We start from the raw sequence: 17,747 nt of genomic DNA, 5'->3' as shown, positions 1-17,747 counted from the left end.
ACACACACACACACACACACACACAGAGTTCAACATTTGAACATTTACCAGCTTAATTGCTAACACTTACTGAAAATCTAAGAGTGTTTAAAACTGTCAACACAGATGAAATGGAGTATGTGGTCACTCTGGTTGCCTGTAGTTGGTTACTTTTTTCTCTCTCCTATTTTCAGTAATTTTAATCCAATTTCTCTACAAAATTTATAAAGAGGAGAGTTCAGTCATTAACTATTTCATTTAGCTAAGCATAACAATGGCTCAGGGGAGAAATTCCATCATTTCAAATTCCCACAAGCCATACTAGAAAACATAATCTCTTTGAAGAAAGTATCATAAACAAGATGTGCATATTTTATAAAGGAAAAGAGTCTGAATGGATTTCTAAATGATGTGTCGCGTCATAATGTTTAATTTTGATCTTAGGCAATAAAAATAGTTTTGTTTCCCTGACTTGGCATGGAAGAGCATTATTAGCTTTGTTAGAAAACAATTTCAAATTGAAGACAGACCTTCAGAAGACAGCCTAGCAAAATGACCTTGAGATATCCTCACTAGATTTTTTTCCTTACCTCTACAAAACTGCCAGCCATTTATCTGAAGTCAGCCCTATCATAAGAGCAAAAGAAAAGCCAAAGCACGATAAATCATCAGGATGCAATTCACTATTATGAAGAGCAGAAATTGAGGTTGACTCCATTTTTTTTTTTTTTTTTTTGGATTTCCAACCAGCAGTTTGGCACAAAATAGCTCAAGTGCTTAAATCCCCAATAGATCTGAGTCATATGAATCCACATCAATGGCAAATAATATATATTTCTGGGTAGCTCTGAGTATTCCAGCAGCGGTAAGACACAGGCACAATCTTGCCCACTAAATGAATCAGAGATAAACCAGCTCAGATTTAGAGAAAACCTTTCTGGCTTAAAACTGAAGACTGACTCTAAGGGCCAGTTGACTTGTTGAATCACGCCTGCTGTTGTGCAATACACCCTTGGGCCCTCTCTTGGCTTTTAAGCTCAGTTACCGTGAATCAGCGTCCCACGAATAAAGCTGGAGATCCAGGTCTGAGATTAACATGTTCCCCAGTGGGCAGGCGATGGCAAACCTTTCTGCACCTCACAGTTGGACATATATTAGGTATTATCACATTACCAGGCCCAACAATACCTTAACTATAATTAGCTTTCTGAACTATATCGTTCCTTACTGATGAAATCCTTCTGAAATCATCCACATCATTTTCCCCCCATTGACTGCTTTAAACAATGAGATAAGGAAGGCACATTGACTGTAACACCTTGTGTTAATATCAGGGTCCAGATTTCAATGGGGAAATATCATGGGGACACAATTTATATGACAAAGATGGGACTAAGCAGAAGGAGATGGCTGAGGTCATATGTATATTAGTTTATAGGGATGAGCCAGGGATGGAAAAAAAATAGAAAACGGGAAAGCACAAGACAAAAATGACTGTACAAAATAACCACCTTTTGCTTAGTTTACAGTTTCTTAGTTTCATTGTTTCAGTACGAATGTGAATTCCCTGCAAGCAGCATCTACAAAGAAATCCAGCCTCACGGCTATCTAGCTACTCTCATGAACTCTTCCACTCCATTGATTGCATGGAGACTTCTTTTTCTTCTGCAAGGCTAGACTTGCTACTTATGCAGACACAATCCTTACGCAAGACAGCGGAAGGTTCAGGGGCCACCTCAACACTGGAAATGCCAAAGCCGTAACATATGGGTCATCAATTCAACAATGTAGCACATGATACCATTACATGCCATTATGTTTCATAATCAGTAGTGAGGCCTTCAGAGAGATATCCCACCATCATTTAGCTTTCTACATGATATTTCCTTAAATACGTTTCAGTTACTATCCTAGTGTTAGTCAACATAATAATCTTGTACCATGTTTCCTTTTAAAAAGTTTCCTAATCAGGTTATGGCTCAGCTATTTTTTTTTTTTTCTTTTAAGTCCAAGAGGACTTCTGTATAAGAATGCCAAACTGATTAAACACTTGAAATTTAAAACCATTCTTTATGCAGAAAGGGTAGGGAGACGAACATGACCTAACAATAAGTCATTCACACAAACAGAAATTTCCCCAGTCATTAAACAGATTCGACACTACCTTTCCACAATAAAAGACACTTGAAAATACTGAGTTTTCAAGATACTTAGGCAATACATTTAATGTGACCTCTTAAATTCTCAAGAGTAAAAACTCCTCAATATCTCCTTCCCTAGATTACCTCTCTCCTAAGTTTTACCATCTTTGCTTTCAACATTTCCTTAAAAACAACAAAGAAAGCAAAACTCAAATATAAATGTGATGTCAAAAATAGTAAAGTTTATCTAGTGTCTTCCTAGCCTCACAGGAGAGTGAGGAAACCGAACAGACAGAATCATCCTCATTTTGTAGATAGACACAAAGTTTAAACAAGTTAAATGACTTGTCTGAGGTCAGAGACCTAAATAACCTTTCAGAGGCTTGGAGGCAGAAGAACTTCAGATTTTACATTCAGAGCCCAGGAGAGTAGAACTAGTGAGCTTAGGTGTGAACAAGGATAATTTGAATCCTTCCCCAAACTCCTGTCTTGCTGAGAACTTCACCTACTCTCTCAGCCCCCCAGTCCCACAAATATGCAGCACAACCTACCCCTTTTCCGAGTTTTGAACCGCTGGCCTGTTAGCACTGGCTTCTGATGCTTATTCATAAAATTTCTGAAAACAAAGAAAAAAAGATTATATATTTCAAATAAGCAGTTCATACAAAAATGTATGGCTAATAAGCATATGTTCAACCTCACCTATACTGAATATACTTTTAAAAAGCAAGGTGTAATTAAAAAAAAATTTTTTAATGTTTATTTATTTTTGAGAGAAAGACAGAATGTGAGCAGGGGTGGGGCAGAGAGAGAGAGAGGGAGACACACAGAATCTGAAGCAGGCTCCAAGCTCTGAGCTGTCAGTACGGACATGGGGTTCAAACTAGGGAACCATGAGATCACGACCTGAGCTGAAGTCATATGTTCAACCAACTGAACCACCCAGGCACCCCAAAGCAAGGTATAGTTTTAACTGTTGAACTGGCAAAAATTTTTAAAGTTTAATAATATCTAGTGTTGACAAAAGACATAGGGAAAACCACAGACATAAACTCTGGCATAGGGAATAAGTTCCACACAATACTTTTGGGAAGCATTTGGTGAATATAAATATTTACATGTTATAACGTGTAGTCTAGCATTTCTTTTCCTAGAAATTTACCATTTTACCTGCACAAATATGCATATTTATGTGTGTGTGTGTGTATAAAGGTTTAGCTGCAGCATTGTTGAATGCATAAAAACATGCAAAGTTAAATGCTCATAAACAGTCATCTGGTTAGATAAGTTATCATAAGCCATTAAGTGGAATGTTATGAAGCTATACAGAAGAATGAGTTAAATCTAAATAAATGTATTGCACTTCTTGCTCTGGCTACCTCTCTGATTATGTTTCCCACACCTGCATCTCTCCCCATCACTCACTGTGCTCCAGCCAGACTGCCCTCTTTCTTCTTCCAATGTGCCAGAGAAGGTTTCCTCTCCTCTGGGAAGATCTCTCCCCAGCCCTTGAGGTGGCTCCCTCACTGACACACTCAAGGGCCTCTTTTTCAGAGAGGCCTTACCTGTACATCCCCACTACTGGTGTCTGTTCTTTCTCCTTTTACCTAGCTTTACTTCGCTTCACAGCCTTTAGCAGCACCTGACATTCCACTGTTATCTGTTTGCCTGAGGTCTACTTCTCCCATGAGGGTGCAACCTCTAGGTGAGTAGGGACTTTGTCCGTTCTACTAAAAGCAGTATCTTTAGCATCTAACACAATGGTAAGTAAAGAGTGAGCATTTAGTAAATACTCGTTAAATAAGCTGTTGCAGACATGGAAAGATGTTCAAGGCACAGTGTTAATGGAAAAAAGCCAGTTAAATAAAAGTGTGAAGCATAACTTTTTGGTTAAAAAGAGAGTATATGCAATATTTGCTTTTCTCTGCAAGGAAAATTTTAAAAAGAATCAATTATCTTTAAAAAAAAAAAAAAGTAAAAAAAACCCCTGCTCCATAAGATCTTTTACAAATTAAGAATAACCTTGTTGGCATTAATATTATAACCTGAAGATATATCCAGGTTGCCTAAATTATGAAGACCAAACAATTTAAGAGAATGTCAAGCAAATGATTTAATTACCTTTCAAGGGTCTTCTTTAAATTGTGATTTGAAAATGTTTAGATTTTTTTCTGATTAAGTCACTATTAAACAATCAAGAAAATTTGCAGTATTTAAGCGAATTATTTATGTCTCAAAGTTTAAAAAAAATCTTCAATAACATGGAAAAATTATTCACTTTATACACCAAAACCTTCTTTCCACAAACAAAAGAAGAAAATCTCCTATCTTCATATAGAAAGCAATCTGCTTATCACTCAAAACTTTAATCATAATTTAATTGGAATTGATTAAAAAATAAAGTAACAAACACAAAAATTTCTTCTATAGTTTCAGTACAGACAATTTTTATTAATACTATAGTGTGAACTTAATATATCATGCTTTGTGATATAAAGGTGACTAAGCCAGATTCCGTGCCCTCAAGGAGCACGCCTAGGGGAGATAAAATCCACAAACATTTACAACTCAACAGAAGTACAACCTAGAACAAGCTCAGAGAAAGTGATGGCTCTTGGTGTTTGGGGCAGCTGCTACATACTGAAATAATTACAAATGCAATAAACTCTATTTGATACAAGTCAGAAACAGAGCTTCTCATGCATTGTTTACATTCACCACAAAACTCATTCAGAAAGTTCCTCGTTGGCATTTTCAGCAGATTCACTCTGGATTAGCAAACAGGTCACTGGGGGTACATGTGATAAATGGGCGCGCACATACATGTTTATAGTTTCTACCCCCCCTCCCCAAACATTACAAATATCACATAAAATGTTTTCTTGTGCCAGCAAAGAAAAACACCTGGTAAAGAGTTTAGGGCTCATACTGAGATATAAGAAAAATAGACCCCAGGTAGCCAGAAGCTTTTCCAGCAGATGAACACGCAGGAACGAGTTACTCTTTGCCAAAGATGTCTCCATTTTGTAATCAATAAAAAATACTTTTGAAGTGTGAGCCTTCACTAAGAGTTTTATTTTAAGGTCCAGAAGATAAACTCACAGAATTCTCTACCTCTACCTTTGCATTTTGTTGCTCTTTTTTCTGCTAATGAGGAATCACCACAAAACACAGCCTACCAACGACAGAGTTACTCTATTTTAAACATCTTTAGCTCCATTTATATTTATACTTTCTTCAGTTCTAAACACAAAAGTTTGTTTCTTCGTGGTCTAGTTTCCTGGGCTTACCATTCACACTCTCCATATACTATATGTGGAAGATAACATAATAAACATGCAAACAAAAAAGTATACAAAGATCTTGACGAACACAACAGCAAATATTAAAACAAACACAAACAGAAACTCACCTACTGGTATTGAAAGACTAAATGAAGATATTCTGCTCAGCAAGTCTCTATCGCTTAGCTGTTACTATTTAGAGCAGAGGTCTGGCTTCTCTCTAAATTTAGCAATCCACGCTACATTATAATCTGCTCCAGTGAGGGTCAGGCTTTATAAGGCACTCACTGAAGCTGTGGCAAAAGAGAAGCAAGGGCACTTTGAATAAGAAACTGTGCTAGTTTAAACCTGGGAAAGTAACAAAAAGTAACAAAGACAGCTCTATTAGGCCAACATCAAAAGCTTATTTTTATTGGGTTGCATTACAATTTACAACTTGACAACAACTAGAAATGCATACTTATGTGTGTATGTGTCTATGTGTATGTATTTTAAAATCAATTTTACAGAATCCTCAGAGACAAAACTTATGTGGGGTACAACCTATGCATGCATATATGTATGCATATAAAACAATAAGCCAAACACACAGACAAAATAAAAATAAGCTCATGCTGTCCCCCAAAATGGAAAAGCTCCAGGGTTTAAAATAGTATTATTCAAGAAAACTGTATGCAAAATGGTAAAACAAAATGGATTTAAATATTTCACCTGCCATCTAAGAGACTAAATTTCTTGGATATTCCACAAGACAAAAAAGACAGTGAAGTATTAAAATGATTCAATCAACCAAAATTCAAAACTAAGCACCCTATTCATGAAATAAACTTTTTGAATACATTCCTATTTAAGTCTAAATGGAAAGAGTTTTAGGTTTAACATAATAGATGAATTTCACCCACCTCCCTCTATTAATATTCTAGCTGTCCTGGGTCCTTTGCAGATTCCATCCCTTACTCCCAACAGGACTCAGGGCCCAAGTGTGATGATGGGCCAGCACTCAGATGGACTGGCCTCTTGCCAACAGTGCACTAATTCTGCCAGTTGTCCAGCACACCGTGAGTAGACTGCCCTGTTGTATGTGCTCTTGCTGGTGCTCTCCTTCTTTCATTCCCTTCATTTTGGAAAGAATGTGATCTGCCAGAGAAGGACTTCTTACTGTTCCTAAAAGGGGATGATTGTTCTTCTGGTCTGGATAATATTTGAAGTGTGATAATCTGCCTTATGTAATATGTTACACTGCTAATATGCACATATAACTATGCTATCCAAACAACCTCAACTTTAGGAATACGCATACACAGGGGGTGCCTCGGTGGCTCAGTTGGGTGAGCATCTGACTTTGGCTCAGGTCATGAACTTACAGTTCGTGGGTTTGAGCCCCGCAACTGGCTCTGCGCTGACAGCTTAGAGCCTGGAACCTGCTTCGGATTCTGTGTCTCCCTCTCTCTCTCTCTAATATAAACAAATAAACATTAAAAAAAAAAAAGTTGTTTGGGAAAACAACTTGACCTTTAAGAATCATGAGTATGCACACAGGACAGTGGGGTGCAAATCTTCTGCAAAGGGATAAAAGAAAATTGTTTCAGCTCTGTGAGCCACATGGTCTGTTTCAACTACTCAATTCTGCTGTTATAGACTGAAAGCAGCCACAGACAATATGTAAACAGGCGGTCGTGACTGTATGGCAATAGAACTTTATTTACAGAAAACAAGTGGTAGATCAGGCTGGGCTCCCAGGTTGCAGTCTGCCACCCCCCATTCTAATACAGTGCGTCCAACAGGAGTGTCTGTGACGGTGGAAATGTTCTAGATTTGTACTGTCTAATACGGCAACTACTAGACACATGTAGCTGTTGAGCCCTTGAAATGTGGCTGGTGTAACTGAGGAATTAAAATTTAATTTTTATGAATTACAATGAAAATAGCCAATGTGGCCAGTCGTTACGGTGGGCAACCCAGTTCTAAAGCATTCATTATAGCCTAACCCACTTCAATTTAATAAAAAGGTGAAAATACATACAAAGAATATGACGTTTTTAAATAAAGTGGCTTGGAGGAGCGTTTTGCCCAAATTTCAAAACCTGGTGGCTATCGTGAGAAAAGAAGAATCCAGCAAACTTCAAAGTGAAACTCTCTCTGGGTAGTAAATAACCCTGGAGACAGTATGAAGGAAAAAAAAAAAAAAAAAAAAAAAGACTTTCCGTTCTAAGATAATAAAAGTTACCAGGCAGCAACATCATCTCCAAAGTATAAAGTGTTTGGGAATGGCACCGTAACACCAGCACACAAAACTGGCAATGTGATTGCCACTTCACGGCAACATTCCCATGAAGCACTTTGTGCTCAGGAGGAACGTTCAAGAACTACCTTTTATTCTATACTCCAAATGAGCGAAATAATGTACCATAAGAAGAATGAACTAAAAATTTCCTAAAGTTATAAACTCTCCTCCTTTCCATTAAAGCTAAAACTCTAGGAACATACATCATAAAATCCTTCACTAAAAGTTGTGTCCAGGAGTCATTCAGGTTCATAAAAATGATCTCAGAAGAAGCAAAAATAATTAAGTTGCTCTCTAAAAGTGTAAATTACTAACATTCTAAAGCAATAGACCAGATAAATGCCTACAATAACACTACACTTTGTTGCCAAGAACAACATTAACTTTTTAAATGTCCTTATGATTTTGTACCAAACAGCCTCTGTACTCAAAATCATCCCCAGCCTCTACAGAATTCTTCATTATATCTCCAGGCACATTCTATGTAAGTTTTAGTTTTTATAATAATTGGAAAAAAAAAAAAAAAAAACAACGAAATTTCAAATAGTAGCCTATCTATAAAAAAAAAAGTTTCTAAATAAAATCAGATATTCCCTTCTTTAGTACAAAAATATTAGTCACTCAAATGCCACTCTACTTAATACTGGTTCAGATTACATACATATAAACATGTTACCAAGTCTTCTTACACAGTGAATGACAAAAACATTTTCCCTCTAAAATCTAAAATAGTACTTTAAAGAAATATAGGCCAAGGTCACCTGGGTGGCTCAGTTGGTTAAGCATCTGACTTCGGCTCAGATCATGATCTCGTGGTCTGTGAGTTGGAGCCCATGTCAGGCTCTGTGCTGACAGCTCAGAGCCTGGAGCCTGTTTCATGTTTCAGATTCTGTATCTCCCTCTCTCTCTGCCCTTCCCCCACTCACACCTGTCTCTCTGTCTCTCAAAAATGAATAAACGGTAAAAAAAAAAAAAATTTAAATATCACTATTATATTCATGTCCCATTTACTCTTATCCTTAATGGTATGAAAGAACAAAAATAATCTTTCTTAAAGAGTACCAAACTTAATAATAGTTCTCCCCTCAAAAACTTGACAACCATCTCCAGAGGGATATTAATGGTGGAAATTTAAATTGTGCTAAGCAACCACCTTACAAGGGAAGAGTGACCAAAACCCAAAGGAATTGTGCTGTGGAAAAAAAGCACTAAGAGCTTACTACTCATCTAAATCTTTTTCTGATATAGAGGCATCATGATAAAATTTTCATTATCATATTTCCAAAACAATTTCACACCTTACACTTATTAGCGTATCTACCTTGGTTCTGAATGGTGATACCTTGTTTTCCTTTTAGCAAAAATAGAAATATTCTAAAAATCACATTTTAAGTATCAATGTACAACTTCTTCAGAGAAATACATTAAGACAATGTGTAATGTCTGGGAATGCAAGCTGGTGCAGCCACTCTGGAAAACAGTATGGAGGTTCCTCAAAAAACTAAAAATAGAACTACCCTACGACCCAGCAATTGCACTACTAGGCATTTATCCACGGGATACAGGTGTGCTGTTTCGAAGGGACACGTGCACCCCCACGTTTATAGCAGCACTATCAACAACAGCCAAAGTATGGAAAGAGCCGAAATGTCCATCAAGGGATGAATGGGTAAAGAAGATGTGGTATATATACACAATGGAGTATTACTTGGCAATGAAAAAGAATGAAATCTTGCCATTTGCAACTACGTGGATGGAACTGGAGGGTATTATGCTAAGTGAAATTAGTCAGAGAAAGACAAATATCATATGACTTCACTCACATGAGGACTTTAAGAGACAAAAAAATGAACATAAGGGAAGGGAAATAAAAAATAATATAAAAACAGGGAGGGGACAAAACAGAAGCGACTCATAAATGTGGAGAACAAACTGAGGGTTGCTGGAGGGGTTGTGGACAGGGGATGGGCTAAATGGGTAAGGGGCACTAAGGAATCTACTCCTGAAATCATTGGTGTACTATATGCTAGCTAATTCGGATGTAAATTTAAAAAATTAAAAAAAAAAAAAAGACAATGTGCAATGTCACTTATTTCCCCTTAAGTGAAGTTATTTTATAAAACTTTTAGGAAGTTGAATAAAACCCTAAAATGCTTTCACTCTATCAATTCATGTCCTCTGCTTAATGTAGATTGTAAGAAGTAGTTCAGGGCATGCATATTCCCTTCTCTGGGCCTTCTCCTTTCCCCAGATGGATTCTCTCCCCCAGATCCTTCCCTTCCTCCCTTAACAACTAACCAGGCATATTCATTCAACTTCACAGATAGTCTAATGTTACTGATGTGATTCTTAAAGTCTCTCAACACTTTGAAACACACACACACACACACACACACACACACACACACACACACACACCAGAGATTTATAAGAGCACACTTTGGCTTTTAGAAAGCCAGGTTCTCAAAAATAATGTTTCAAAGTATTTTAATAGCAAAACGCCCCAAAACCTCTGTTCTAGGTAAGTTAAAACATTTAGAACTTCTGTCTACAAGCAAAAGTATTGTGATGACTGCATACCTACAATATTTCAAACCACAAATTCTAAGAATTTAGAGGAAATGGTGGCATAAAATAAGTACATGCCAAAGATTGGGCAGCTGTGGTTTAAATATATATTAATTTGTATTTTGGGGGGTGCTTATTATGTGTTAAGCATTATTCCAGAGCAGTGATCTCATTCCGGGGTAATTATGTGCCCTGCAAGGGAACATGTGGCAATGTCTGTAGATATTCTTTTGTCATGCTGGGGAAGTGCAGATGCTACTGAAATCTAGTAGGTAGAGGATATAGGTGCTGCTAATAATGGACAATGCACAGGAGAGCCCCCGCCCCCCCCCCCCCAACAAAGGGTTATCTGGTCCAAAATTTTAAGTGTGCCAAGGTTGGAAAATCCCACACTAAAAAGGAAAAAAAATTGTGAGCAAAACCAGAGACAGCCTATGCTCTCCAGAGTTAAAAGCTGTGCACATACATCTAAACATACCAGAGCAGTAACCAGGCAGATATTTCCTTGAGTGACTTATTTCTGTTTGCCAAACATTGATGTTAATTTTAGAGAAAACACATTTATCACTGAGTACAGCTTGTCATAACTAAAATCAAAAGTGCAATCAGTATACAAAATAAATGCTTGCCACAGTCTTTAATACTAATTGCTGTCTTTCCACATGGATAATTGTGCATCCTCTGATGATCAGGCGGAAGACGGAGGGTAGGTAACAATGTGGGATTGAAGAGGGAGGCAGAAAATGTGGAGGGCGAGCGAACAAACTTTCCCTACTTACGGATATCACAGCACTGAGATAAAAAGACCACAAGGAAAAGATAAAAAGTATATGACTGAAAACTACAACTGTTTAATTTTTTGGACTTGGAGAAAACAATGATGTGTTAAGTAGAAAGAGAAAAAAACCTAAACGCCCACCAAATTCTATATACATGATACAATCTAAGCTACACAAAACACACGTGGTCAAGAGAGTGCATAGAGTTCAGGGAGCATTTTATTCCTGTTCTGTTATTTGTCTGTATTTTCTATAATGTAAGAATGCATAGCTTTTTTAATTAGAAAAATTGCATGTTTAAATGGGAACTCTTTAACCTCTTTTGAAGTTTAAAGCAATCCCCAAAGTGTGGCAATAATATTATCTGTGCATAAGAAGAAATATGACCTAGGCTCCAAATATCATTTCCTACTAAAGAACAAAGGTCTCTTGGATAAATGACTGATTCCAAGGTTAGAGCAGGGAAGATTCAACATGATTCTCAGAAGTCATGTGTCAGAAAGTACTGAATGGCTTTTAACAAAGAAAGATAAAAATAGATCAAACTACATAAAAACTATCCTGAAGACAATCCACTGACATCACCTGAGACAATGTGGCCACAAAAATAATTAACAACAGCGTGGAGAATAACTCAGTGAGTAAAATAAGAATCTGGAGGTCCAAACTCATTTATTTTAGCGAAAAGAAACAGATCAGTGCACAAGGGAAAGAGAAGTAATTAGACATAAATGTAAGTTTTCTTTTCAGTAGAATGCCAATGGAAAAATACAGAAGGAACATGGAGTTAGAAAATCATTGTGCCAAAAACTGATTCTTGCAAGGATCATCAATGGATGCTAAAAGTGCCCTGACACACTGTGTGCGCGTGTGCATGCGCATATGTAGAGGTGCTTGATGATCAACAGGATATTTGAAAAGCCTCAAAGCATCTTCACATCAGTTACAAAAAGAAAATGCTAACTCTGCAGTGCAGCAACAAGATAACACCTCAACCCAGGGACAACAGACATCACATGACTCCAGACGGTTTACAGTTAGAACAGGATATTATCTGCGTGGCATTCCAAACAAAAATGCATGATCTGAATCTAATGATGAGGAAACAAAGGCACGTCTAGGGACATTCTCCAAAACAACTGGCCTGTATTCTTCAAAAATGTTAATGTCTCAAAAACAAAAACAAAAACAAAATAAAAACAAAAATCAAACAACTATAGCAAATTAAAGGAGACTCAAAAGGACATTACTAAATGCAGCATGTAATCCTTGAGTGCATGCTGTACTGTGAGGAATTATATACATATTATGTGTGTGTGTGTGTGTGTGTGTGTGTGTCTATACACACACACACACGTAATGTATTTAGGATAGTACTGGGGGTAATTGATGAAACTGGAGTGTAGACTATGGCGGTAAGTATGGTATCTATTATAAATTCACTAAATTTTACTATTGTACTGTGGTTCTTTAACAGAAATATCTTGTAAAGAAATATGCTCTGATGAAAAAAGGGGCAAAGTGTATACAACCTCCTTTTACATGGACCAGAAATAAAGTGAATATGTAATTATAGAACCAAGGAGCAAAGGCAAACATTGGAAGACATACATGCTTTAATGAATGAGGGTGGGCAACAAGAGTAATTCAGAGAGCTGAAAAGGCCCAAGAACCTAAAAAACACAGGGATTTTGTATTTTTTGGGACTGCTTAGAAATAAAGCTTGCCATAGAGAGAGTTACTCTAACTTCCCAGATCCTTCAGAATTTGGTCAGCTGTGATGTAGGAAATTACCCTGCTGTATTGATTGCACACTCCAGTAAAAAAGCAAACAAACAAGCAAAATAAAACCCAACTCTAGATTTGAAGATCCTTAGAATACATTACTCTGGTTAATGTATTTCTTTCTATTTGTCCCATGTACAGTATTACACCCAAACGCTTTTACTGTAACATCATAATGAGGGTTCTTTATACTGCTGCACATACAGACTACACAAAATCCTTGGCACAGCAAGCTATATAACCTGCTTAGCAATGCCCTGCACTACGTATGTTATTCCTGCCACGGAAGTAAATATTCTTCTATATTACAGTCCTAATTGAGGAGATATTCAGAAGGATGATATGAAAGAAACTATTATTAAGGATTACCAGTAAAGTCAGCATTAAAAAAATGTGTATGTATGCAAAATATGTGAGGGTTTTTTTTAAGTGTTTTATTTATTTTTGAGACACAGAGAGAGACAGAGTGCAAATGGGGGAGGGGCAAAGAGAGAGGGAGATACAGAATCTGAAGAAGGATCCAGGCTCTGAGTTGTCAGCACAGAGCCCGAGGCAGGGGTTTGAACCCACGAACCGTGAGATCATGACCTGAGCCGAAGTTGGGTGCCTAACCGACTGAGCCACCAGGGTGCCCCAGATGTGAGGTTCTTAAAGCTAAGAAGTTCTAGCTTTGAGTAATTCAAAACAAATACCTAAAGCCAAAATTATGGTTCCTAAACAGAAAAGGCTTCTAAAATTTTTAAATAAAACAGGCCATTATTTTTTCTATATATCTAGAAAATATTTATCTAAGCAAAAACCACCTAAGCACAAAATACTACATAATAACTGATGAAGGGGTGCCTGAGTGGCTCAGTTGGTTAACCATCTGACTCTTGATTTTGGCTCAGGTCATGATCTCACACTTCTTGGAATCCAGTCCCATGGCAGCCTCGTGTTGGAATCTGTGCCGACAGTGTGGAGCCTGCTTGGAATTCTCTCTCCCTCTGTCTCTGCTTCTCCCCTGCTTGTAGGTACATACACTCTCTATCAAAATAAACAAACATTTAAAAAAAACTGATTAAAAAAAGATATATTCCAGAATTTTCCTATCAAATTACTTTTTTCCTTCAATACAAGCAATGAAAATATTTTTCAAAAAGCAATTTAAAACACTTATTGATGGGGTGCCTGGCTGGCTCATTTGGTAGAATGTGTGACTCTTCATATCAGGATTGTGAGTTCAAGTCCCACATTGTGTGTAGAGATTACTTAAATATAAATATTTAAATAAACTTAGAACAATTTATTGAGGGGCACCTGAGTGGCTCAGTTGGTTAAGCGTCCAACTTCGGCTCAGGTCATGATCTCACTGTTTGTGAGTTCAAGTCCCGCTTCGGGATCTGTGCTGACAGCTCAGAGCCTGGAGCCTCCTTCAGATTCTGTGTCTCCCTCTCTCTTCCCCCCCCCCCCCCCCCGGCTTGTGCTCTCTCTTTCAAAGATAAATAAATATTTTTTAAAAATGTATCAATCAACTGAATTATCAACAGAATAAATATAAAATCTCACAAGTTGATGATTTGGAAGGGCTATATCTATCAAGATGATTTTATGTTACTCTTTGTTTACCTTATTAACATATGGTCATACCATTTATATTATAATGCATACCACTCTATTACTTGAATAAGGTGTGAAAAAATACTTTTTATAGAGAAAATAATTCCTTAAAAATTGATAATAAGATCAGTTCATCATATATCCATGGTTGCACATTTAGAGAAAATAAGGAAAACAGATGGAGATAAAATATCTATAAATCTAACTTTAAGTAATGGCCACTGTATACATTTTAACATACTACATAATTCTCTATTAGGTTGGTACCTACATACAGAAAATATTTAAATCCAATTCTATCACCTTTTCTAACGTTACAGCAAAGAATAACCTAAAAAATGTCCTTGCATTAGAACTTGCAGTTACAAGATTTGATTCAATGACATCCTCTAGGATCTTTATTTTATTTTGTTTATTTTTTTAAGTTTATTCGCTTATTTTTGAGAGAGAGAGAGAGAGACAGAGAGCAAGCAGGGGAGGGACAGAGAGAGGGAGAGACAGAATTCCAAGCAGGCTCTGCACTTGAACCACCCAGACGCCCCACAGGATCTTTATTTTAAAACCTATGTGTTCTAAGGGGGCTCCAGGGGCTCAGACAGTTAACCATCCAGCTCTTGATTTTGGCTCAAGTCATGATCTTGCAGTTTGTGGAATCCAGCCCCTCATGGAGCTCTGCACTGACAGCGTGGAGCCTGCTTGGAATTCTCTCTCTCTCTCAATATAAATAAACTTAAAAAAATTAAAAGCTATGTGTTCCAATGCATCACTTTAGGAAAATCAGAATCATTTTATTTTATTGGACTCTGTTAAACTGTAAAGTACCACTAACACACTGATGGCATAAAAACTAACAGTATAAAAGGGCATAAAGTGAAAAATAAAGACACTTTCCAACTTTTACTCATGATCTTATGTCCATGGAGTAGCATTCCACTCCATGTAAACAATAACAAATTTAAACCTTTGACATTGTCTGACTTGTATCCTTTCAGAAAATGTCTATGCATATATGTCAACAAATTCACATACGTGTGTGCATAGAAAATGGGTTGAACATTTACAATGAGCACCCAAGATATGCCAGACCATGTGCTATCAAACGATCCATAAATTCATCAGTTTACCATGTGTACTACTCCGAGGGGAGATGGGGACGATGGCAAAGGCTACGTATGTATGGAAATAGAAGGTATACCAGAAATCTCTGCACCCTCCCCTTAATCTAGTATAAACCCAAAACTGCTCTAAAAAAGTAGTCTTAAAAAAAAAAAAAAAAAAAAAAAGAATCAGCAGGGAGTAGTGCCAAATTCCAGAGGGCAAATCATTTTATTAAAGTTGATTCTGTGTCACATGCAAAACTGGTAGGAGTCTATATGACTACTTGTTCAAGTGGGAAGTTAGAAGATAAAGTTATAGAAATGGGGATTGAAGTATATTCCATTCTTCTCTTAACCAAGGAGAGGAAAGGAGAATCTTCTAGAAAAAGGATTACACCCCTGACTAGTAACCAGTGGGAGAATTTTGCTTTGGAGCATTTGCTTAAAAAACATGATCATGGATTTGCAGGAAACTCAAAGGTGGTGGTGGGCAGGCATCCAAACATTTCCACATTTATGAGTTCTCTCAACCAAGCCTGCAACCATTCCCCCCACCCCCTCACCCTGCCCAGAAGGGGACCTGCCCAGGCCTGTCTGGCAGATGAAGCCTTATTTGAAGGGTGGCACAAAAATCACTTACCATCCACACGAGTATTTCACAATTGCCAAAGCACGAACTGAATAGAAATGTCAAAGCCAAGCCCCGGACTTGGTGGTATACAGCACACTGATGATATGGGACTGTATTCCTTGGAATAGTTTTATAGCAGTGGACTACATAAATTCAAATGTAAAAAGACAAAATCCCCAAACACTGAACAAAATGTAGCACAGACCTATAAATTCTCAAGTACATTTTTTTTTTAAGGTTCAAACATAAAGAGAATAGCTTGTTTGTATTTATTTATCAAACATATGACTGGTACTAGTCAACAGGAATTCAACAGGGGTTAATCAGACAGGTTGCACAGTGCTAGTTTTCTACCAAGTGGAGGTTTAACCCAAGCACTGCACAAAAACCTGGGGAGTGCGAGTTAACAAGAATTAATAGTCTCCAGTATGTTAAAATAATCCCATGATGCATTTGAGTTGTGGTTGTGTTTATTAATGTTTTAACAATATGTTTTACTTTTTTTTTTTAAGTTTATGGATTTGAGAGAGACAGAGACATCATGAGTAGGAGAGGGGCAGAGAGAGAGAGAGAGAGAGAGAGAGAGAGAGAGAGAAACCCTAAAGCTCCGCGGTGACAGCAGAGAGCCCAAGACAGGGCTCAAACTCACAAAACCATGAGATCATGACCTGAGCTGAAACAAAGAGTCGGATGCTTAACCAACTGAGCCACCTAAGTGCCATGTTTTTTGTTTTTGTTTTTTTTTTTTTTACTTTTTAACTTACAAGTGATAGCCATGAAGCATAGAACCCTTTGAAAACCAGGGACCCAAAACCCAGATCTTCATCTAACAATCCGATAACGCACTGATGTGTCAAACCACTTGCTTGAGGTCATGCATTCCATTCTAACATTGGTGATAAAGCAGAGATAAAAAGCAAAAAATGCCTTCCCATCAGGGGCTTCATACAGGGACCAGTCAGGGCCAGAAACTGATCAACCCGGTTTCCATTCAGTGCACTTTCCAAAAAGCCAACCAAAGTTGTAGCATGGGCTAGGGCAATTATTTACATGATACTCGAAGGCAGTTTTTTCATTATTTGCCTCATAGACTTTATGGTTTAGAATTAGATAGAGTAAAGCATAAATATTAATTTTCAAGGCTAGTTCAGCACTTGGATAAATTGAACTGGCACAGGCTACCTCCCCCAATGCCAAGTGGTTTTCCACGGAGTTCCGTTACGGAAACATGTATCTTTAGTGAGAGGATTTAACAAAAGTCCTGCTTCTGAGAGACATGTAAATAAGAAATTTATGGCACAATGGTTTCTAGTATCACAGGAGCTGGTTATCACATTGTTTCCTGCAGAGGCTCACCTCTAACAAAAGCACAATCTTCACACTCCTCAATACCAAAGCCAGACACCTTTCCCCTAGGCAGCAATTTCCTCTGTCCGTGCAACGTGGGGTTCTCCTTCCTGTTTATAATAACCTCATTCTATTACCTCGTGTACTGAGAAAAACACGTGCCATTTGTTTTTCTTAGAAACGATCACAAAAAAAAAAAAAAAAAAAAAAATCCAGGAAGCTGTCGTAGTTTGAAAAGAAGTAAGGTCCTCTG

At 37.4% G+C, this 17,747-nt stretch overlaps 1 protein-coding gene across 3 annotated transcripts in view; it reads right to left on the bottom strand.

The window, feature by feature from the left end:
- BZW2 (basic leucine zipper and W2 domains 2) overlaps positions 1 to 17,747 on the bottom strand; it is a 62,530-nt gene that overhangs the window by 37,032 nt on the left and 7,751 nt on the right. Inside the window, exons 1-2 of one of the 3 annotated variants that reach the window (XM_007089083.3) lie at positions 5,533 to 5,614; positions 2,672 to 2,736 (exon numbers count right to left, since the gene is read on the bottom strand). In XM_007089083.3, the coding sequence (XP_007089145.2) occupies positions 2,672 to 2,729 (58 nt within the window). In that variant the 5' untranslated portion in view covers positions 2,730 to 2,736; positions 5,533 to 5,614. Of the gene's footprint in view, positions 1 to 2,671; positions 2,737 to 3,545; positions 3,725 to 5,532; positions 5,615 to 17,747 lie in introns of those variants that run through there. The other 2 variants (XM_015540656.2, XM_042967686.1) reach the window with 2 other exon arrangements.

Source organism: Panthera tigris, chromosome A2 (genome assembly GCF_018350195.1).
Source record: "Panthera tigris isolate Pti1 chromosome A2, P.tigris_Pti1_mat1.1, whole genome shotgun sequence".
NCBI classification, from domain to species: Eukaryota; Metazoa; Chordata; class Mammalia; order Carnivora; family Felidae; genus Panthera; species Panthera tigris.
This window is presented reverse-complemented; position numbering and strand designations above follow the sequence as displayed.